General features: G+C 42.2%; 1 protein-coding gene across 1 annotated transcript in view; it reads right to left on the bottom strand.

Moving 5' to 3' along the window:
• The window catches only part of EGFL6 (EGF like domain multiple 6), a 68,961-nt gene that overhangs the window by 5,407 nt on the left and 38,773 nt on the right, over nt 1-24,781 (bottom strand). The window contains exons 7-11 of the mRNA XM_055122376.1: nt 23,954-24,076; nt 8,818-9,162; nt 7,538-7,618; nt 4,135-4,236; nt 1,210-1,475 (exon numbers count right to left, since the gene is read on the bottom strand). Coding sequence (XP_054978351.1) covers nt 1,210-1,475; nt 4,135-4,236; nt 7,538-7,618; nt 8,818-9,162; nt 23,954-24,076 — 917 coding nt within the window. The remainder of the gene's footprint in view (nt 1-1,209; nt 1,476-4,134; nt 4,237-7,537; nt 7,619-8,817; nt 9,163-23,953; nt 24,077-24,781) is intronic.

Raw genomic sequence — 24,781 nt, 5'->3', positions numbered from 1 at the left:
TCAGAGCTGTCTGTTGGCCTCCAATTAGTTGAAAAACACTGCAATCTGTGCCCAGTCGTTCCTTTTTCCAGTGATGATTTTAATCTTAATCCTTTCACTGGAGTTAATTGCAATCATGAATGTACCAATTTATCAAATTTTCTGAGGTCTGGGAGTCCTTCTAGGGAATTATAGAACCCAGGGTAGTCTTGTGCATGCCCGTCAACAGCCATTCTCAGGGAAAAATACACAAAAATGACCTTCTGGTTCTTTTTGTTCTTCCTTGTGATCTGTTATAAGTTCCCGGGATGGAATGAGGGGACAAAATGATTTCTTTACCAATGGAGGAGTTTACAATCTAGTTTGGGGACAATGGTCTGACACCCAAATTTTCTACAGAATGTGCTATACACACACCAGACAAGTATTATCACTCTTGTAGGGGGGAGAGGGGGGTTCCCCCAGTGCTGTCCAGGGTCTAGAGGACCATCCTCAGAGTTACCTGGCCCTGTGGTGGTGCAGGCCTAATGGTTGGGTACTCAGACCTGGGGATGCTGGGGGGGGGGGTGCTGTGTGGTTCTGGGGATTAAGCTTGAGGCCTTTGCATGCCAGGTCTGTGTTTCAAACATTTGAGCTATCTCTCCAGCTCTAGTTTTTTTCTTTGGGAATGGAGGCTGGGTCATATCCAGTGATCAGAGGTTATTCCTGGCTCTGTGCCTCTACTGGTGCTCAGGGGACCATATGTGGTACCTGGGATGGAACCATGGTGAGTGGCATGCAACACAAATGCCTTAAACCCTGTACTATATCTCTGACCGTCATATTTTTCTTGGTGCTTATTCACCTTGCTTATTTTGCCGCAGAATGTCAGTTCTTTAAGTATGCACTGTAGCACTGTCATCCCGTTGTTCATTGATTTGCTCGAGCGGGCACCAGTAATGCCTCTACTGTGAGACTTGTTGTTACTGTTGTTGGCATATTGAATACGCCATGGGTAGCTTGCCAGGCTCTGCCGTGTGGACGGGATACTCTTGGTAGCTTGCCAAGAGGGACATAGGAATCGTCCTTGGGTTGGCCACTTGGAAGGCAAACGCCCTACCCCCTGTGCTATCGCTTCAGTCCTATTCATCTTTGTACCCCCATCACTTAGGTGCTCAGCACGGGTTTGGGTTGTGTTAAATTGTTGAAAACAAATGTACATTCACGGTTTAGTTATTTTTTCACACTTACACTTTTGGTAGTATCAGTTCCTTGATACAACTGGACAGTCCCAGTCTTCCATCTTTCATCCTCACTCCTGGTTTCCTCCCAGGCCAGGACATTGTTACTGTTTTTCACAAACACACGAAGTTTCCCTATTTTGTCTCCAGACAGTCGGTAATTGAAGAGCAAGCAGAAGTTGCTAAGGGGCTGCAGGTCAGGGAGGAGAAGTTTCAATCTGCCGATGTCCTTCTTACGCCCAGTCAAAGCAGGGACAGCCATGTAGTAGCCAACAGCTTCAAGAGAAGAAACACGCAAATTGAATGAGGCCACTAAAGGATTTGGCTATTGACTGCAAAGTAGCTATAAACAACAAATTGTAGTAAAGCAGAAATCCTTTTCACTTGAAACACAAGAACAATATTTTAATGCTTACAAGGGTTTAAGGAACCACAGAGCAAAACTTCTTTGTTACAGAGAGAATGCTGAGAGTTAGAGCTGAGGAACTGGTTCATATTCACAAAGCTTAGTAGCAGAAAAGCGGTCAGTATATAACTAGGCCTTTAACACTAATCCTTTAGCACTAAAGTTAATTTGTAGCTGGTGGGGAACTTGTTTTCCAGAATGTTTTGTCTTAGCTGTTTGAACTTTGGGATGCATTTCTCCATGGAATCAATGCTGTGTGATGCTCCTTAGACAGGTCATAGTATGGTATTTAATCCATAGCAGACTTAAATAGTCTTGTGTTGCTCAGATACCAGATACATCACTCTACCACCTGATGTAACATGATAGGAACACATCTTCTAAGTATTGTAAAATATTTTTTATGGAAATTATGTTGGTTTATCTATCTCCCAATCAGTGGTAGTAGATCTTTGGTTATCTTTAACCTTCTGGTTGTAGCTTTAATGAAAACTCTTCAAAGACTCTTAGATTAAGAATCTGCTAAGAAGGAGAAATTTCTCCAGAACTCAGTGAAAGAGGTTTACAAAGCTGAGCCAATAAAAATACAGCAAACCCAGTGAATTCTGAATTTCAGATAAACAGAATGTCAGTGAGATATACTAAGCATATGTTGCTTATGTGAAATTTAGGTCTCCTGTACTTTTCCTAACAAAACTACCAGATTTTTTTCTTTTGTGACCTATTCGGGCAGATTTCTCCATGGTGAAACCTAGTTAAACTGCCCTTGAGGTTTTATCCTTCTAATAATGTGGATTCTTCCTTCCTTCCTTCTTCTCCCCCTCCAGCTCCTCCTCCTCTTTATCCTCTCCTTCTCTTTCTTTTCTTCTCCTACTCCTCCTCCTCTGCCTCCTCCTCCTTCTCCTTCTCTTTTTCTTTCTTCTTTTATAAGCCCTGAACATCGTACCCAGTGATGCTCAGGGCTGCTCAGATATCACTTCTCCTGGTGGTACTTGGGGGACTCTGTGGGTGCCAGAGATAGAATCCAGGTTAACAATGTGCAAGGCAAATGCCCTCCCTATCCACTATACTATTGCTATGGCCCTACCTCATGCTTCTTTTATTTGTAATTTTAAACACAAGTCCACCGGATCTGATGGAGGTTCAGGAGGAGAGGAAGTAAGGAGTGTGATTCCAGTATTTGTAAATAGGGGAAAAACTTTGGGTTGACAGAAACCTAACTGAACACATTACTGAATGTGTGACCTATTTGGATCCTGAAATAACCTCTGAGCTCCCAATGTGAAAGAGCTCTGGCAGGATAAAATTGGTCATGCTGTGATGGAAGACAGGGGAAACTCCAGTTAGAGGGAACAAGGTAGCCTCTTGGATAGGTTAAAATTTCCCATGCTTACCCTGAATCGCTCATGAAAGTTCTACTCACGCAAGTTATTGTGTTGGATAGAGCCCTTCTGTACAAATCCCAGTCTGAAAGAAATTTTTCTGAGGGGATAACCCGGATTTTTAAAAATGTATATGAAGCTTTGAAAGTAAAGATCTCAGGGAGGAATTAATCCAAAGACTATTAACCAGATGTACCCAAATTTATTTAGTTTTCAGCTCCTTTTACAGAAAAAATTCATTTCTTCTCTTCAAAAATCTATCTTCTTTATGGAACAAGCATAAAGTGTCCCAGTTGCACCTGAGGTCTCCTTTGCATTGTTTCCTTACCTCTGAAGAGGTAAAATCACCCTCTTGGGGAACCATTGATCTTTCTACTGAGGGCTGAGCTATGCATCCCCCAAATAAATGATTTGATGGGTAAGAAACTGGAGTCATTGAGGTATAGGTGTTACCTGTTGTTATTATATGATGAGTTTTCAGGAAAGGAGTATATATAATTTGATTTATACTCCAAATGAGAACTACCACACACAACATTGAAAGGAGAGCAAGGGCCCAGGAAGAGTCCTTAAGAGAACCCAGACTTGAGGCTGAGAGCTCAGTGTTAAATGACCAGAAAGTAATCTTCCAGCAGCAGAAGGGAAAGTTCAATGCAGTAGTACAGGCTGCGAACCAGGCATTCTTGGTGGTTTCCATGGTTCAACAGGTGGCTACACTAAAACCTCAGGTTTAGGTGGAGGTCATGTTTCTTCTCATGATTGATTTCTTTGCGCTCCAAAAAGAAAACAAAAAACTACAGAACACCGCAGTTGGCAAGAGTGGGTAAAGGAATAACTTCTGTTTTTAACTTATTGCATCCATACTCTTAAACCTTGTAAGTATCACAGCATCGCTCTGTCAGGAGGAGGAGGAGAGTCAATACAGAAGAGGTTTTCTAGAACATCCTATGTGTGGGTAGGTGGGTAGGAGAGGGGTTCTGTAGGAGAAAGTATGCTGAACTGTTAGTCATTTAGAAGCAACTTCAAATGGTTTAAAGGTTTTCAAATGTGACAGACAACCTAGACTTAGTAGGTAGAGGAATGATTCCTCCTGGAGAATCCTATATCAGTGCCATAATGTGAGCAGCAATCAGTGCAAGCTAAATACCGTTATCTCGATCAGCAGGATTCCAGTCAAAATCATCTTTCTTATCTTGTTTCCAGTCACAGACACCATGGTCAAAACTACAGTCAACAGAGATATTTAAATCTGTGAAGAAAACGGGTGCAGTTAAGATAGTTAAAGAGGACTCTAGAAAAACATTCTCCCATTTGGATCTTTGAAAGGCACTGTCATATTCTCAATTGCCTGGTCATGGTCACTGAAATGACTTTAAGGACACTGACAACTCAAATGCCATTTAAATATAGGAAGTCATTATAGATAAATTCTGTTGCTGTGATCTTAAATCAAAAGCTGTTGTACAACAGTGGCTGTGGCTCCAGTGGTAGAGCACACATTGTGTGTGTGTGTGTGTGTATGTGAGGTCCTGGGTCCCATCCCTGATACTGCATGATCCCTAAGGAACATCATATGTGGCCCCCACAAAAACAGAAGTTAAACACTGTAGAAAGAGACAATGGGCAAGAAGCTACTGAGCAAAGCAAAATAGAAAAATGTAGGCTAATTTTTGTAAAGTTCAGGCCAGAAAACAATCTATCCTGCCCAAGTAAGTTAGTGAAGACCTTGCTAGAACTTTATAGATGATCTGTGGCATAGCAAAATTCATGTAGGTCTGTGACATACAAGATGCATTCAGAACATAGGTGATAGAGCTTTCATTATTTTATGATTCCAACATCGCAGTTAGAAATTTGCCATCACTCTGTTGCATCAAATCAGTGGACACAAAACTCTTTTATAAACAGCTACTAGGGTATAGATGGTCAGGAAAATAGAATGATTGTGTCATTTCATTCAAGTTCCGAATCAGTGTTTCTGATAACCTTTTTATTTTCTACCTAGCAGTGCTCAGGGGCCACACCTAGCTCTGTGTTCAGGGGCCATGCCTGAAAGTGCTCTTGGAGCCATGCATAGTGTCAAGAATCAAACCGGGGCCTCAGCCACAGCTGTGTGATAGCAAAGAGCCTTAACTTTTGGCATCCCCACCTTTTGGGGCTACTTTATGTAGAGTAGTGTAAGATATTAACCCTAAGTGTTTTTGGTTTCATCAGTGAATTGCCCCTTTTCATCCCCCCAGAGAAGCTTACAGTGCTCTTGAGAGCACCTCTAATACCACGAGTTCATCTTTTACCTGTGTTAGTTACTAAGTCAAACCCGGTGATTCTGGACTTTGTGTTTGGAATGAGTTACCTGATTTTCTATTTACCCTATAGCCTTTTCATATTTTACTATAGAGCAACGTTCCTTGATTAAACACAGAAAGACTGCTAATACTGTGCTCCTAACATTTGGGAGTTGACTGAGTCAAATATATTTACTCCTGAGCATCTGTAATAATTACTTGACTCAGCTTTGGTTGCCGTAATTTCTAACACCTCACAAAGGGAGGTCCTGCCGTGGGACTTGGTTGGACCCAAGGAGAGTTGGCAAAGCTACACCGGCATCGAAATGGGACAATCTGGAAGCATAAAAGCATGTCTTGATGCAAGTTGTTATGACTTAAGAGACAGAACCCCTATGGGGAAACACAAGCTGGTCTGGGCTGAGGACTTAGTCTGGGATTTATGGTAAAAGACTTGCTTGCCTTCAGAGCCCAGAGAACTAAATTTTGGAATCTCTCTTACTGTGTTTATCCAAATAACTGCAAGTATTACTAAGAAGTAAACTTAATTGTTTAATATGTACAACTGAATGGAAAGAGAAAAGCAAGTAATTCACTACAGATACAAAGTCCAGAGTCACAGAGTTTGTGCTTAAGGACAAGACTGAGATTTGTAACAGACTGGCTCACAAAACCCCAAACCTTTATTATCTGGTCCTTTACAGAAAGGAAGTGTTTTGATCTGTGAGATAGATAACAGAAAGTGCGCTTGAAAAGGAGAAGATTGAGACACTCTGATTTATAACTCACAAATGCTTTGGGTTTTGATTTGGGTCTTTGGTTGTTTATAATAAAGAATAACAGACTGGAAAGGAAAGGTAAATACTAATGTGGTGAGCTGGTTCTTGACTTCTTACAATTAGCAAAATATTTTCACATATACAGTATCATATGATTTGCTTGTCACAAAAATATTATAATCAGGGGCTGGAGTGATAGCATAGCAGGTAGGGCGTTTGCCTTGCATGCAGCTGATCCAGGTTCGATTACCAGCATCCCATATGGTCCCCTGAGCATCGCCAGGAGTAATTCCTGAGTGCAGAGGCAGGGGTTACCCCTGTGAATTGCCGGGTGTGACCCAAAAGTATTATAATCAGACCCACTTTAGCAAGGTGAGACTAAGCAGTAAGATCTGTGTCCAAGTCCTGAGCGCTAGCTTTGGACCTGAATTCCAAACTAGACTGAAGCAGGGACTGTCCATGCCATACGTATCCTAAACTAGCACAAATACTGTCTGTTTCTGATCTTTTCTCCTTAACCCCAAATTCTTCTTATTCTGGTAAAGATCCTTAATTCTAGTCCCAGTTATACAGTTAAAAGAGACCAGGTAATGTCTGGCTCCAAAGTTATTTAGTTAATGCTCTTACTAGCTTGAGAAGTTGATGCTACTAGTCCATGAACAGTGAATGCAGCACAGTTTTTAGTTGCTTTAGTGGCACTTGTCTCAATTTTCCTCCCTTCCGCCACATGGAAGGAACTGTGGATGTGAATTGAAATAGGATATAACCATCTTCTCCACAACTCATGATTCACTGTAGGCCACTGAGAACACGTGGCTATTTGTTACACAGCATTCATTTTTAAAGGGAGGACTCCAAAGTGGTGCTCAGGAGATCAAGGGGCTGCTTCCAGTGACTCTGAGCCAACCAGGTCAGTGACTCAATGCCTGAGTCTGAAAATGTGGTGCTACTTAGGCTCTGCGCTGCTGGGGATTACTCAGATCACCCTAGTGGTGTGTGGGGGCCTCCTAGGTTACATTTGATGATGTTTAGAGGACCATGTGATGCTGGAGATTGAACCAGGGTTGGCCATAGGCAAGGCACTTACCCAAACCACTGTACTATCTTTCCAGTCTCTACAAAGCATTCTTGTGTCAACAGGTAGCTGACACAGGCACTTGGGAATAGATCTTAGGCCAACAGTAGCAGGTTGTGGGTCCTCAGACATGGTAGCTGAAGCAAAAATGTCTCATATGTCTACACATGCTATCTTACCACACTTCCTTCCCAGCACCAGTGGAAGTGGTGGAGGTAAGAAAACATTCTGACTATAATTGTTAATACCAACAGACCTGCTACGATCCTACTGAAATTCTTGGTCATACTGTAATGAGTCTCTCATCAGCTATATATGAATAAACTCCATAATTCAAAAACAATCTTCGAAGAACAGAAGTGACATTGTACAGCGTAAGAAAGCATGGATGTGGGAGAAAGCATTACTTACCTTTACGTTCCAATTCAGATGTTACGGCCTTTCTTTGCATCATAACAAGATCAAATTCACTTGCTTCCTTTGCCCTAGGGGCTAATAAAGAATACCCAATCCATTAGAAAAAAAGCCCTAAACCCAAACTAAGACAATCTGATTGAATAAGAGGATTTTTCACATATATTTTGCTTACTGAAGATACTGTAGTAGTGTTTTCCTAAATTTCCCAAAGCATTCATACTTGTCCCAGTTTATTCATTCAGAATACCTTTCCTCAGGCTCTACCAAAGTGTTTTAAGCATCTGTACCAGTAACATGTTTCTTCTCACCAGTTTTGCAAACGACCTTTGAGCTTTCTGCTCTCTATTAAGGGCAATGAATGTCTTGGCTAAATGGAACTGTGTTGATCCTTCATTTGGTTAAACCCAAGAGCCACAGGAAAAAACGTAAAGGGAAAGACAGAGACAGTGACAAATGCCCAGAAACATCAAATTGAAAGTCTCACAGTGAGGTTATGGTGGGGTTTGGAGGGGGTGGTACCCTTGAAACCAATCTTGAGGGGCCGAGACTTATGGTGGGTTCTTCAGAGCAACTAGTGTAAAGGAGAGTTTTTCAGTTGATGCTGACTACCTGAGCTCCACTGTAGAAATTTCTCTCCACAATGGTCAATTTTGGCTTTTGAAACTATAACCAGAGAATTGTGAAATTGTTCTTTCATTAGGCAGAGCTGTCAAAAGTGCTTTCAAGAAGTGAAAAAGTAGATGTTGGCAGATTTACCTTGTGGAGAAAGGACACACTAATATTGGCTGGGGTGATATGCACAGAGCGTTGAGCAGTCAGACAAAGGAAAGAGGGAACCATGAAACTGGAAACTTCAGATAAGGGGGGGGTACTTCTGCTCCTTGTTTTCCAAAGCAACAAATTAGAAATCTTCGGAAGATGTGCGTTTCCATGTCTTATAGAGAGCCTTAGCTCTTCTTTTTTTTCTTTTTTTTTTTTGTGTCACACCTGGCGATGCACAGGGGTTACTCCTGGCTCTGCACTCAGGAGTTGTACTCCTGGTGGTGTTCAGGGGACCATATGGGATGCTGGGAATTGAACCCAGGTCAGCCGAGTGCAAGGCAAACGCCCTACCCACTGTGCTATCACTCCAACCCCGAGAGAGAGAGAGAGAACCTTAGTTCTTAGGACTTGACATGGGACCCATTTTCCTTTAGGTATAAAATTATCCTTTCAATAATGTCTAATAATGTATATCCTTTTATAAATGTATAAAATGTTTAAATGTTTCTCACCGAATACATCTCCTCGAAGTCTCTTTTCTGGTTCCACGTGGTTCTTTAAAGCTTTTTCCCTTCTCTTCTCTTCCTCTCTCTTCTCTTCCTCCAACCTTGCTTTCTTTCTCTCTCCATTTCCTTTTCTTCCTCCATTACTTGTTTTCCCATCTCGGGAAATACTTTTTTCTGAGTTGAAAGGCTGCAAATTAACTTTTGTGGGAAGAGTTCCAGAAGGCTCTGTGATGACATTTTTAATTTTTGCTTTCTTTTTTATGCTGTTTTTGTGAGCAAGCAACTTCTTGATTCTGTCTTTGATGGTGCCAGGAACTTTGAGGATTTCTTTCACAGAATTTTCAGGGATAACTAAGCAAAAACAAACAGATGAGAAGTTCCAAAGGAGCTGATAATTATGTCATTCTCTCTCTCCCATCCTCCACCCCCCTCACACACACACACACACACACACACACACACACACACATAGTGGAGCATTTTACAAATGCTAAGGAGCAAGCAGTGGAAGATCTTGGGATCCACTCATCTAAATCTCTACCACCAGATCTTTAAGGACAGTTGTATTTGCTCATGTTTTATTAATTTATTATTTTTTATGATGACAACTTGTTTATGTTTATTACTGGTCACTTGCATGGTAGAGAAAAGGGCAAACTCAACAGTTCTCCCTGCCCCGGCCTGCTCTGGTGAGCCTGATGCAGGGGGACGCCACTCATCACGTCCAAGGACAGAGGACCCCCCGGCCTCCCCTGACAGGAGGAGGAATGGACCCCAATCTTGGGGTCTAAATAATCTTCTGTTTTACTCCATGGCTTGGAGGCTGGTCTCTTATTCTGGGCAACTCAGAGAAGGGAACACCAAGTAAAATGTGGACGTAGGTCATGCGGGGGAAGGGTGATGAGTGCCAAAATGTAGACTAGAGACTGAACACAATGGCCACTCAACACCTTTATTGCAAACCACAACACCTAATTAGAGAGAGAGAACATAAGGGAATACCCTGCCACAGTGGCAGGGTGGGGTGGGGGGGAGATGGGATTGGGGAGGGTGGGAGGGACGCTGGGTTTACTGGTGGTGGAGAATGGGCACTGGTGAAGGGATGGGTTCTCGAACTTTGTATGAGGGAAATATGAGCACAAAAATGTATAAATCTGTAACTGTACCCTCACGGTGATTCACTAAATAAAATAAATAAATTTAAAAAATAATAATCTTCTGTTTTATTATATATTTATGCATTGAACTGTACTGGACACTCACTCAGAGCACCGAGGTTTCTAACATGCCCATGCTCATGCTGCAGGTGACAATGTGAGCACACCCAACACTCACTGTCCTCACTGTCCCAAGGCTCTGCACAACTTGCCGGACACCCTCTCCCCTTTCCTGTCACACCCAATTGCCTTGTCAGAGTCTAAAGGTTTGTTTTCACCAGCCATTGTCTGCTTCCTCATTTTGTTTCTTTTGCAGGGAGCTGTTGAGGGAGCCCAAGAACCCCTCCAGTGATTCTTGGTGAACCAGGACAGGCAATTCAATGCCCAAGGATGTGGTGCTGGGACATTAGGCCCCTCGCCCTGGCTGGGGGAGTCTCCAGGGCTACACCTGGCAATGTTTGCAGGGTTGTACTGAAATCTGAACTTCGGTCTCTGTCTTCTGTTCCATCTCCCCCATCGCACTTTGTTTCTTTATATATCACCTATGAGCAAGGCCGCCTGATGTCACTTAACATAACACCCTCGAGTTCTGTCCATATTGTCCTGTGAAGTATGAAGACTCCATTGGGCTCAGAGCTGAGTAGCATTCCCTGGTGGGGATAATCCACAGTTCCCTTGTCCACAACCAAGCACTGAGCACTTGGGTTGTGTCCAAGTCTTGGTTGCTGTAAATTGCACTGCAATGCACATAGGGGTGCACGTTATCTTTACAAAGAGTTCTGTCCTATTTAGGGGTATAGATAGTCTTTAGAGTCTCTTAGCCAGTTACCTGTGTTCAGTCTCACCCAGACCAGCTCTGACTTCTCTGAGACTTTCTAGGGTTCTAAGGAACCAGTTGGCACACTTCTAGTTCTGCACCCCTGTCCTGCCTTGCCCCATGGCTCCACAGTCTGGTCATCCTTAGGTTGACCAATTCAATCAATGTTCATTTTTTCCCTTGCAAGCATCAGAAATTTTAGACATGTTACAAAATTTTATAGACATGGTACATGTTATCAGCTACTTTCATTTTCTTGAAACTGATGTGGTTTATGCCCCCTGGCTTTTGTTTTGTTTGAGGGTTACATCTGGCAATGCTCAGTGCTTACTCCTGGCTCTGTGCTCAGGGATCAGTCCTAGTTGGATTTCTGGAACCATTTAGAGTGCCTACAATTGAATCCAAGTTGGTTGTGTGCAAATCAAGTGTACTATCTCGCCACTTTCCATTTTTTTTTAAAGTAGGAGGCACAGCCAGCAGTAGTTTTGGGGGCTGACTGCTCCTGTTTTAAGCAGTTCCAATGTTGCTTAAGTATCTTAACTACATTTCAGGGGACACACTTTGATTATTCTTCAGACTACTTATCTCCCTCCACTGTGGTTTTCCATTTTTCTTTTTATTGAACCACCCTGACATAGAGCATTAAAAACTGTTCATAGTTGTGTTTCTGTCACACAATGTTCCATCATCCATCCCTCCACCAGTATAATTTCCTAGCAGCAGTGTTCCCGGTTTCCCTCCCATTCCTTCAAGCCACGCTCCAGCCTGTCTCTATGGCAGACACCTCTATTCTCTCTCTCCCTCTTTCTCTTTCTCTCTCTCATTTTAGGCATTATGTTTGTGATACAAATGATGAAAGGTTATGTATATACCTTAACTTGCTTTCAACACTCAGTTCTTTCCCAGAGTGATCATTTCCAGCTAGTATTGTCATAATGAATCCTCCTCTATCTTAATTACCCAAAATCTCCTATACCATTGACCAACCATTGTCCAGTCCTCCTGGTCCATGTTCCCTCACCTTTGTATTAGTTTCATATTCACATTTTTATATTCCATAATTAAATGCAGCCATTCTATATCTGTCCCTCTCCTTCTGACTCATTTCACTTAGCATGATACTCTTGAAGTATATCCATTTATAGGTAACTTTCATTTCATTTTTCCTAACATCTGTGTAGTATTCTATTGTGTAGATATACCACAATTTCTTTATCCATATATCTGTCCTCCGGCACTCAGTTTGTTTCCAAATTCTGGCTATTGTGAATAGTGCTGCAATGATCATAGAAGTGCAGATGGTGTTTCTGCTGTGTGTTTTTGGATCCCGGGGTATATTTCCTGAAGTAGTATTGCTGGGTCAAATGGGAGCTCAATTTCTAGTTTTTTGAGGAATGTACATATTGTTTTCCAAAAAGGCTGGACCAGTCTGCATTCCCACCAGCAATGAATGAGGGTCCCTTTCTCCCTGCATCAGCAACAGCACTGGTAGTTCTTGTTTATTTTTATGTGTGCCAGTCTCTGTCATGAGATGATATCTCATTGTTGTTTTGATTTGCATCTCCCTGATGATTAACATATGCCTCAGAGACCTGGGCCCTACACAAGCAGGATGAGAATGCTATTAGGGTATCCCAAAGAGGAATCGAAAGAACTATGCTGGCAATATCATGTTTCACTCAAGTGAGAGAAGGAATCCGGAGTTCTGACCTCCGTCGACGGTCAAAAATTAGGGATGCTGTCTTGTTTGCCAAGGCATCAAAAATCAGATGGGCTGATCATGTAATGCGATTCAGAGACGACCGTTGGACTAGAGCTGTTACGTACTGGATTCCACGGGACATCAGAAGACCTCATGGCCACCCTCCAACTAGATGGTCAGATTTCTTCATCAAATCTCTGAATGAACGATTTGAGGCTCTTTCTGTTCCTGGAGGGAGCAGGTATCATTGAGCTACACTAGCTCGTGACAGGGACAAATGGAGATGTTACTGGCGCCCGTTCGAGCAAATCGAAGATCAATGGGACTACAAGTGATACAAGTGATCCAAGTGATGATTAATGATGTACAGTATTTTTCATGCATCTTTCAGCCATTCAAATTTTTCTTTGAGCCTCTCTGATAAGGAATTTAGAATGGAATTGTTAAGGATACATAAGGAGCTCGAAGAAACCATGGAATATAAGCAGAAATTACAGACCTTCAGACTACTTTAATGACATACCTGCTCTTGCCAAGCTCCTACAGACCCGAAGTGGTGACTTTTCTAGGGTCCTTTAATACTTCTGCCATCATTCTAGTATTTCCCAAAACTGGTACAGTTAAGGTAGCTCAAGAGATTTGTCAAATTTTATATTGAAAAATCATAGCTATAATCACAGGCTGACCTATACATATTATCAGGAGTTAGCCATTTTGTGACTTCAAAGATAATGATCTATGGTTAAAGGAATACAAACCCATTTTCTTTTATTTTTCTTTTTAGGTCACACCCAGCGATGCACAGGGAGTACTCCTGGCTCATGCACCCAGGAATTACTCCTGGTGGTGCTCGGGGGACCATATGGGATGCTGGGAATCAAACCCAGGTCGCCTGTGTGCAAGGCAAATGCCCTACCAGCTGTGCTATTGCTCCAGCCCACAAACCTATTTTCTTCTCCTGTTCTCTTTCCCATTTTATTTTCTTCACCTCCAAAAACTGCTATCAAAAGCAAAATGACTTGATTACTTACAGAGAGGCTTCTAGAGTTATTATTTTATCTTTTATTTCCTATTTTTCTTTATTGAATAAAATTGTTTTGAAAAATAATTTATTCTTTTGATCCCTCTTATTCCCTATGACATCAATCAATGACCCTTGAAGGTGAATGTTAATGATGAAAAAATCCAAAGATGTAGAAAACAGGTCATGAAACAACATATTTGTTGTGTAGGTGAAGTAAACTCGGTGATATTACATGTAATATCCAAGATTACTCATATACTCAAATCAGAGTTAGGTTTTTAGGGTAGGGCATATGAATAACTTTTTCCCAGTTTTATTTTCATGACAACATCGATACTGTTTTAGGGGGAAAGAGTTTAATTTCTCCACACTTGGTTCAAATTATATGAGATCTAGAATCATAAGATTCATGGCCCTTTCCCAGGAACAGACTCAGGATATTTAAGAATTGACAACAATGTAAAAAAAAAGAAATGGAAAAAATCAGTGATATTTTCGTGTTAAACAGTAGCTAGGCATGAGGTAGTTTAAGACTGGGCAAGAAAACTAATTCACTTAGTTATACTACCTGGATTCAGTGTAGTGGGAAGTGAGATAAGGGAGCAGACATCAATTTTGGAACCTAAAAGGAATACTATAAAGAAAACTTAAATTTGAATTTTATTCAAATATTTTTCTTGGCATTGTTTTTGTCTCTCCTCCACGTCCATTTCTTCATCATTTTACTGATCCATTTTACTGATCCAATCTGTACCAAATTAGTGGAAAAATACACAAGAAGTGCACCAAATTTTGAATAATCAAAGAAAGAGAGCAAGAAAATTTTTTGAAAATGCATGTGCATTTAATACATTTCTGTTACTTTGAAATCAGACCAAGACTGCTATGACAAAAGAGATATCTTTCCCTTTTTAACAAAATAGTCCAGTTATTTATCATCATGACAGAATGTGGTTATAGGTTTGAAACCAACTCTCGAATACAAGTAATGCATCATGACTCACTTTGCTGACCTTTTGACAGCCTGTTTCAGTTCATTTGCCAGAGGGTGCAAATCAAGTTTGGATTGTAATGTGTTAATCATCTAGAGGCCTTCCCCTGGAGGCAGGTCACAGTGCATAATTGGGTTCATGGGTTCCTGAATCTTTTCCCAGGACCCAGTATGAAAAATGAACAGGAAACATCCATTCCCTGGAAATTTCCTTTGTTCAATCAGTAACATAAAACTGGAGACTGTTAATAAGTAATGAGGTGAGTGTTTAAGCCCACACCAGTCAAAGCTAAACATCTGCTTTCAGTTTTGGTTTTGAAATTCCAAGTTTTCCTATTGGAAAAAAAAAAGACATCCCACAGACGCCACCATGTAAACTCATTGGCCCAGTTCTACAGATTCACAACTAATCTTGGAAGAGATTCAAGCCAAGCCGCTAAAATTCATGGATCCACCCGTTCTTCTGGCTGAAAAGTCTTGGCCACCCTTGGGGAGGGTGGGCCAAGTCTCTTTCCTGCTGAAACCCCAGCAGTCGCACCCACACTCTACTGCCATGCCAACAGCACAACTTCACTGCTTCATGATTAATCTCTGCAGAGATGCCAAACTGGTAAAAACTCCAGGTACACCTGTTTTCAGGCTGAACACTCTGGGTATTCTTGGAGTGTGGGTGACAGCCTCTCTCAGACCCCCCTCATACTTCCAGGAGCCCAGGAAACCACACCCACATGCCACACTGGCTGCCATATAAAATGATCTGTACAGTTATGCAGATCCTAGAATTCCTAGAGCACTCAGCCACACATTTTCAAATTCCACAATACTAACATCTCAGTAGGAGCACATCAAATTATTTGGGAAAGTAGAATACATGTCAAGTAAGCTCAATAAACAAAAAAATAACACAGAAGATTTAAACAGCAACGAACAGCTTAGTAAAGCTTCAAAGATTTAACAGCCCCATGGTGAGATAAACCAATCTTCACAAATTTTCTTTTACTAAAGTGTTTTTTAATAATCCCATTAGCCACTTAGTTGTAGCACTGTCATCATCATCACTGTCATCCCGTTGCTCATGGATTTGCTTGAGCGGGCACCAGTAACGTCTCCACTGTGAGACTTGTTACTGTTTTTGGCATATCGAATACGCCACGGGGAGCTTGCCAGGCTCTGACGTGCAGGTGAGATACTTTCGGTAGCTTGCCGAGCTCTCCTGAGAGGGACAGAGGAATTGAACGGGGTGGGGGGAGAGCAAGGCAAATGCCCCACCTGCTGTGCTATCGCTCCAGCCCAGTTGTAGCACACAACATAAAATAAATTACATTGTGCTTGCTAAGGGAGCAGGCTTGGGTGATGAGTGGGAAACTGGGGACAACAGTGGAAGGAAAGTCACACTGGTGGTGGGATTGGTGTTGGAACATTGAATGCCAGTAACAACTGTATTATGAACAGCATTATAAACCACTGTGTTTAAAGAAGTAAAAAAATAAAAAACAAAAAAGAAAACATCACATTTGTGATATCACCATTTCACTCCCTTAACATGGAAGGAGTACTTTGGCAAGGATTTGAAAACCACAAGGATTCTGAATGTGCATGGCTAGCAGTTATATTTAGTTTTATCTAGGTCTCACTGTTTCAAATTTGACATAGCCTGGGGCTTCTCAAAAAACTTTCTTGATTATTCCATCATCTTCTTAATGATATAGAAATTTAGGAGGGATTTACAGCACATTTAGGAATCTCAGACATAAAAGCCTAAATTTCAGAGTTTTCTCATTCTCATTCTAAACTCCTGTAGATACAGTTGACAATTTCTTTGGGGAGTGATTTAAGATTTCCCTAGCTATCCACCTTATCAGAAACCTCTGCCTACATGAAAAATTATAGCTTTTCTTAGAGAAGGCCACTAGGATGTGAGAACATCTTACCACAGAGGAACTTCACCTCGACATTCAATCACCCTTGTGCTGACTTTCCCAGACCATCAAGCATGAGAAATATTTCTTTGGTCTGAGGTTGGACACAGTACTGGAAGCAGAATCTTACATGTGGATGAGAATTGTACAGCTATGAGTCCAGTTGTTTTAGTTTGTTTGACTCCTTGATCCCATGCCTTCTAATTTATGTCCTCAAACCAATGCTTCTCTTTATAATATAGTTTCAAGTTACTATATAGCCCTAGTGATCAAAACAGCATGTTATTGGAAAAAGGATAGAATCTTTGATGGATGGGTCAGAATAGAGTATCCAAGGACAAACTCCCACATATTTGGTTAGCTAATATTTGACAAAGGATCTGAGAGCATAAAATGGAGTAAAGACAGTCTCCTCAACAAATGGTGCTGGCAAAACTGGATAACCACAAGTAACACTGCATGTAGCACTGTCTTCCCATTGTTCATCGATTTGCTCAAGCAGGCATCAGTAACGTCGCCATTGTGAGACTTGTTGTTACTGTTTTTGGCATATTGAATTCGCCATGGGTAGCTTGCCATGGTTCTGCCATGCAGGTGGGATACTCTCAGTAGCTTGCCTGGCCCTCCAAGAGGGACGGAGGAATCGTGCCTGGGTCGGCTCCATGCAAGGCAAATGCCCTATCCACTGTACTATCACTCCAGTCACAATTTTTACTTGTGGATAACCACAAGTAAAAGATTAAAACTGGATCTGTATCTCACACCATACACAAAAGTTAATTCAATGTGGATCAAAGGCTTTGAGATCAAATCCAAATCTATAAAATACACTGAGGAAAATAGAGAATGCATTAAGATCTGAATCTCAAAGTTGTCTTCAATGAACAATGCCACTGGCAAAGGCAACAGAATCAAAAATAAACAAATGGGACTATATCAAATTAAAGAGTTTCTGCATGGCAAACAACACACATGCTAAAACTAAAAGACAGCTAATGGAATGAGATAAAATAATTGTGGTTAACACGTGCAATAAAGAATTGACATCCAGGCTACATAAAGTACTGACAAATATTGACAACAAAAAATCCCATTAAAAATGAGGAGAGAAAATAAACAGGGACCTCTCTGAGGAAGACTAATGGATGGCAAACAGGCACACAAAAAAGTCTCACCATCACTTACTATTAGGGAAACTGAAATCAACAGTGAGATACGATCTCATACCAGTCAGAATGACACACATACAAAATAATGGGAACAATGTCTGTTGGTGGAGATGCGGTGAAAAAGGAGCTCTCATGCACTGCTTGTGGGAATGCTGCCTGGTTCAACTCCTATGGAAAACAGTCTGGAGGGCTTCCAAATAACTTAAAATTGAGCTGCCATATGACCCAGCAGTTCCACTTTTGGATATTTACCCCCAGGACAGAAAAACATTCATGCACTGGACATATGCACACCATTATTCATTGCAGCACTCAGTATAATAATTAAGATTTGGAACCAGCCTAGATGTCCAAAAACAGATCAGTGTGTCATAAAGATGTGGCATATATACACAATGCAATACTATGCAGCATTAAGGAATGATGAAATCATATAATTTGCTGCAATATAGATGGAATTGGAAGATACCATGCTAAATGAAGTAAGCCAAAAGAAAGCTAAATACAGGATGATATCACTTGCATGTGGTATTTAGAGTAACTGGATGAGTAAAGGCAATGGTTTAAAGGGTTTTAAATGATTTGATCCCAAAGTATAGGCAGGAGAAGGAGAGATTAATTGGAACAGAGAGAAGGGGAGAAGAGACAGATGAGAAGCAACGGGGGCTGGGGGCGGGAATTGGGTGTCAATGTACATTGGTGGAATTAAGGAATGATAGAGCTAAAAATCCAGACCGCAGAGTCAACAACACTTAAATCATGGAACCCAAACTTCAATGAACAAACTTTTGAAAGGTGCCTATCAAGAGGGCAGGCTGGAGGGGCCTGGGAAAGGGAGTCTGTGAACTCTGGTGGAGGGAAGATGAACGTGGTGGTGGGATCAGTGGTGGAGCGTTGTATGCGTAAAATCCTACAATGAATAACTTTGTAAGTCATGATGCTTTCATAAAATAAAATGTTTTGGTAAAAAAATATGTTCTTCTTTGCTTCTGTCTCCCCAGGTCAAGAATGTGGTGGGGGGACATTTAAAATGAGTGAATACGTGCCAATTACTAAGATTAACGTTGGACGCTCATGTGTCCTATGTTTGCCATTATTTTTATCATCCATTACTGGTATGTTTAAGAACTTTGGCTGACTTATTTTTTTCCCTCAGTCATACCTCCATTCTTCTAATGTTTATGTTATAATTAAAAGGGAAAAAAAGAGTGGAATGGCCCGGTTGTCCCCAAACTTCCATCCTTAGATGTGTTCTTTACATGTTGAATTGAAATCAGAAGCACATCTGTAATGACAAAGGAAGTTGCTTTTCTATGGGAGAGACTGTGGCATATTTATTTTGGGGGGCCACATATGTCTGTGCTCAAGGATGACTCCTGGTGGGACTCAGGGGATCACAGGTGGTGCCAGAGATCAAACCCAGGTCAGGGACATGCAAGGCAAGTGCCGTACCCTCTATACTATCCCTCTGGCCCAACTGTGGCACTTTGGTAAGGAAGCTATGACACCACTACTCCCTTAACTAGTGCAGGATTAGCAACTGAAAGCCGAGCACTAAAGATCTTCCTGGTGGAAACTAAGCCCTTTGTATACACATCTCTTTTTGTTTTGTTTTGTTTGGGGGTTACATTTGGTAGTGCTCAGGGATTACTCTTGGCTCTGTACTTAGGGATCACTACTTCTAGTGCTCGGAGGACCAGACAGTGCCACCTGCATACAAGGCGAGCACCCAGCCTGCTCTACTCTTTCCCTGCTCCTAAATTTCTTGTTAAGCACTATTTCAAGTAACTATCAAATCAATACTAACGGCCAGATGTTATTATTTCTACCTTGAAGGTATGGCAATGGGGACACTGAGAGGTTACATCGTTTGTTCTCTGTGGATGAGGGTGCCAGGAATCAAGCTCAGGTTATTTGATTCCAGAAGCCACGGTTCTGATCATGACATTACTACATCCTTTCCCGAACTGTCACTACCCACATGGGTGATACCTAAGTTTGCATTTTCCTTAAATGCGCTTAAAAAGATCTTGAAGCTAAGAGAAAATAATCCAGCAATGGATTATCAACACTAAAACTGATTATAAGTCAAAAGAGTGTAGACACATTTAGGGTACTTCTTCCTCAGGTTAAGGTAAGGATCACCCATTAAACCCTCTTCTCTGTTGCAATGTGGAGTCAGACTGTTGCAATAATGTTGAAATAACAGAAAAGATTGCTCTAACAGACCAGGAGGACTTGAGAGAAGGCTGGGTACTTAAAGTGTGACACTGTTAGTTTGATCCCTGGCAGCAAGCTTGGTCGGAATGGTTCTGATTTCCAAGACTCCTTAGGCCACAATAGAATGCTCCATCTTTAATACAAGGTCAGCTTCTTGCAAGGAGCACAACTAAAGCATGTGAGCCCTGGAGAATATTTAAAGGAAAAGATCTGCGGGAGCACACTGGCCAGGAGTGTGACTCCTGGTGAACATGTGTGTGAGCACCACAGTGATTGCTGATGAGCACTAGAACCAGAATGTGTGTGCAAGTGGCACAACTAAATGAGTGTGACCTTCATGGAGCATCAAAACTGAGTGTGTGCCACTCCCAGTCACTAAAACAACAGCAACAAAGGCAAGGGGGACTGGTGAAAGAGTTGCTCTAGCTAGCAACACTCTGGATGGTTGTGATTCATGTGCATAAGGTATATTTTATGAGAGAACACTTTATATGCTGATGCTAGTTAGATGAAAATCTCTCCTTTTAATTTATCTTACTTTTCCATGCACAAAGTGTGGTTTGGGCCCATCCTTTCAGTGATGTGTGTAAAACATTGTTAAGATCCAGGGATTGACGAGATAGTGTAGTGGGTAGTATGTTGCCTTTATGGAACTGATCTGGATTTGATTCCTGGAACCCCAAATGGTCCCTCAAGCCCTGCCAGGAGTGATTCCTTAGCAAAAAACTAAGAAAAACTGGGTGTGCCCCCGCAAAAGACATTGCTCAGACCTCTTTTCCACAAAAGCAAGGCTATTTGATTTACAGAGAATCAAAGAACAATGGTAAAGGCTGGATGAGTAGTTACAGCAAATGACCCAGAAAGTTTTCTCCATTAAACAAACATTCTGGTCAAAGACTAAAGCAATCGTTCCACTGCAGAATGGATAATAACAAAAGGAATGATTGTCAGATATCAAAGAGAATACTGTGGTGAATCTGAGGTTTCCAAGAATAAAGAAAAAATGTGTTTTACTCACAAATATGATTCAAGTTGACTGGCTGAAGAAAACAATTTTCTTGGCATGAGAAATATTTGGGTTGTTGTGGGAGTTATAATTTGAAAGCACTGGGTTACAACCTAGAAAGCTAGGACTGCAAAAGCTCACGGTTCCATGAATAAGGATACTGCTTTCTCTTGCATATTACTTCCACACTGTGCTCCCTAGAGGATTCAGAGATACAGAAGGTGACCTCAACTTTGCTCTGAATGGTTCTGGGTACCCAGGGTGGGTGAGATGCCCAATAACTTAAAAAAGTTTTTACTCATAGGCAGAACCCTCCGTGGTATTGAAACTAAAGGAATCTTTAAGGATGAAACACCACTGACCAACCAAGTGGAAGCAAAGATAAACAAATGGGAATACATTAAGCTAAGAAGCTTCTGCACCTCAAAAGAAACAGTGACCAAGATAATAGAGACAGTGCATGGAATGGGAAAATTATTTACCCAATACCCATCAGATAAGGGGTTAATATTAAAGATATACAAGGCACTGGTAGAACTTTTTTGTCATTATGATCTATTTTTTGTTTTCCTTAATTTATTTTTAAATTAGTGAATCACTGTGAGGATACAGTTACAGATTTATACATTTTTGTGCTCATGTTTCCCTCATACAAAGTTAGAGAATCCATCCCTTCAGGCACTGGTAGAACTTTTAAAAACTTTTTAAAATTTTTAAAATTTTATTGAATGACCATGTGGTAGTTAGGCACTGGTAGAACTTTATAAGAAAAAAAATTTTCCAACTCCATCAACACATGGTGAGAATAAATGAACAGAAACTTCCTCAAAGAAGAAATACAAATGGCCAAAAGTCACATGAAAATGCTCTACATCACTAATCATCAGGGGGATGACTGGCACACATCCAAAAGAATAAGAACAACCAGTGCTGTTGTGGATGTGGGGAAAAGGGACTTTCATTCATTGTTGGTGGGAATGCCGACTGATCCAGCCTTTTTGGAATACGATATGAACATTCCTCAAACCACTAGAAATTGAGGTCCCATTGGACCCAGCAAATGGGAATATAACCTAGGGGTACAAAAACACACAGCAGAAATGACATCTACACTTGTATGTTCATTGCAGCACTGTTCAAAGGCACACTGTGGGGTTGGGAGGGTTTAAAGCTGACTAAATGTTTCTTGATGGACACATCATCCCTGGGGCTGAGATCTACTGGGACTTCTGGGAATCAATGTGGGATGCAGCGCAGACGGCCCCCTTGCAAGGCGAAGCTGGGGTACTCATGTGAAGTGCTGTAGGGATGTTAACTTGGGCTTGTAACTCTAAGGGGCTGAGCAACCTTCTACTTTTATTGAGGTGCTGGGAATAGAACCCAGGGTCTCATACATACAAAGCATGTGCTCTCCCATGAAGCCACATCCTTGGTTCTTGGAAAGCCTTTGAGAGAAGGCAACAGGTCACCTGCAGAGTCCACTTCCGCAAGATTAGGTACCTGTATGGGACTCTCCACCCAGCTCAGTGAAATTATGATGATCCAAAGGACTGTGGCTTGGCCTATCAATTGCACCCACTATAGCACTCCTGGAGCCCCATTTTGAGCAAGAGAAAACTGTGTTTAGAGATGCTAAGAGACTTGGTAATGGCCACAGCTAGTTGGAGCTAAGCTCAGATGTAGACACAGGCCTTTCTGCTCCTGAGTCTGAGCTACTGACCATTAAGCCTAAGACAAGAGCACCTGGAACCTACATCTTCCAGTATGGTGGCAGGAAAGAGCCTTCCTTCACACAGCCAAGATAAAAACTGATTGAATCAGGCTCCTCTGTGGTGGCTTCTCAAACTTCTAGCGTCCCTCCCTTTGACCTACATGTACTGTCAGTAAAGTATGGGGGAACCAGATGCTAAAAGGGACATTACCAGGGGATCAAGCTGGGAGACTTTACACATAGTAACACTGCGTTTAACAGGGGAATGACTGTTCTGTCATGGATTCTGACTGGCCTGCGGAGATTCCCAGAGCTCAGGCTGGTTTCTCTGTCTCATGTTCTGGGACACATAGCAAAATCCTATAATTTTTTGGTCCCCCGGAAGTCAGACACTTGCAAGCTGCGTTTTTGATGAGCTGGACTCCAGTGAGAAGAAATCTCCCTTTTAACATTTTTTGAGCATGGCAAGAGTGATAAATTCTTCATGACCATAGTGGCAGCTGACAGGAGCAATGCCATGGTGATGCTCTTTGTGCATCTAAATGTAATATTCCAGCACTTAAGCATGAAGGGATCCAGTGGCCAGAGAACAGGACTCACTAAACATGTGGACCCAGGCTTGATGACAGCTAAAAGCCCTGTAGCAGCTTGATGTGTTCTGGGTTTGCCTTCTGGAGAATGGTAGGAGTCACAGGGCCACAAACATATTGTGGCAAGGACTGGAGAGATAACACAGTGGGCAGAGCACTTTCCTTATACATGGCTGACCTGGGATTCAATCCCCAGCCCCCTACATGGTCCCCTAGGATCTCGCCCCCCCACTGGCCCCATAGGTGATCCTTGAGTGCAGAGCCAGAGGGTGTAGGACTAAAACAAAACAAAACTAAACTAAAAGCAGGTTGAGTTCTAAACCCTGAGGGTTGATGACTACCAGTCACAGCCTCAGAAGCCAGTCTCTGCTGACAGACACATGCTTCCAGCGTCCTTCTTCCTTAAATCTTATTTTAAGGATTTTAAAGTAGGTTGTGATCAGGGAGTAGGGTGTGAACTTTAGCAAGGATTGATGATGTGTTCCAACTAGTAGGTGAAGTTGTGACCAGCTCTGTCAACATTTCTTGGTTGGATTTAATTTTTTTTGTTTTGGGGGAGCTATACCTAGTGGTGATCAGGGCTTACTCCTGGTTCTGTGCTTGAGGATCAATCCTGGGACCATATGGGATGCTGGGGATGAAACCTGGGTCAGCTGATGCATGGAAAATGCCCTACCCACTGTACTATGACTCTGGCCCCATAGTCAACATTTCCAGCACAGCTGACACACATGCGCCCACACACCCAGGGAAGGAAAGAGCCCCCCCCCTCCCCTGCCGAGAGAGAAAATGCTGAACTGAGAAACGCTGTGGTGCAGTGATCCAAGGCTACTCACCGGAACACCGGAATCCATTGCCTTTATATCCCTGCTTGCATCTACACTTGAAGGATCCGTGGGTATTGAGGCAGTTGGCATGGTGGCTGCAGGTATGGGTCTTCACAGCACATTCATTTATATCTAGAAGCATGAACATTCCCGTGAGCAGGAAGGCATAACAGGGCTGCCTGAAACACTATGCCTCACAGCCATCAAACCCAACACTCCATGCCGTCAACCCACCGAGCACCACCTGGATACTTGGGTCCCCATTTGGCCCGACACTCAGTGCCAGGGCAGTGTATGCGCGGTCCATCTCCGATCTCCAACACCCCTCAGCAATTTCACTTTCTGCTTATTGAGCCCACTGGAATCTGTAAGGAGTCTAGGTGTCTTGCTTGCCTATTTCCTCCAGCAAATTGAGAACTATATAATCGTTATCAGGAGGGAAAATGGGACACACGGAAGAGTCCGGTGGTCCTAACAAACACAGGATGAGATGAGCTAGGAGCTGCTGACATCATCTGGAATTATAGGCGATTTGTCGTGGGGCTGCCAGGAGCAGAGGTCAGGCTGGTCTGAGCTCGTCTGCTGGATTCCAGCTAGGAAAGTTTGCCGGATTTCACCCAAGCACGAGGTTCATTAGCCCTTCGCTCCGCCCCACTTTCCAGTCACACAAAACAGCCTATTGTTTTCAAGTTAGTCACAAGGAGAGCTTAGATGCTAACTTCCCCCACTTTTCAAATCACAAAGGTCTCTTTGCTCTGGCAGCTGGCCTTGTGAATTCCTACCTTGTCCCGCGGAAGTTCCTTTTGAAAGTCAGGGACTAGGCACAGCACCGCGGGG

This window comes from Sorex araneus, chromosome X (assembly GCF_027595985.1).
Source record: "Sorex araneus isolate mSorAra2 chromosome X, mSorAra2.pri, whole genome shotgun sequence".
NCBI classification, from domain to species: domain Eukaryota; kingdom Metazoa; phylum Chordata; class Mammalia; order Eulipotyphla; family Soricidae; genus Sorex; species Sorex araneus.
This window is presented reverse-complemented; position numbering and strand designations above follow the sequence as displayed.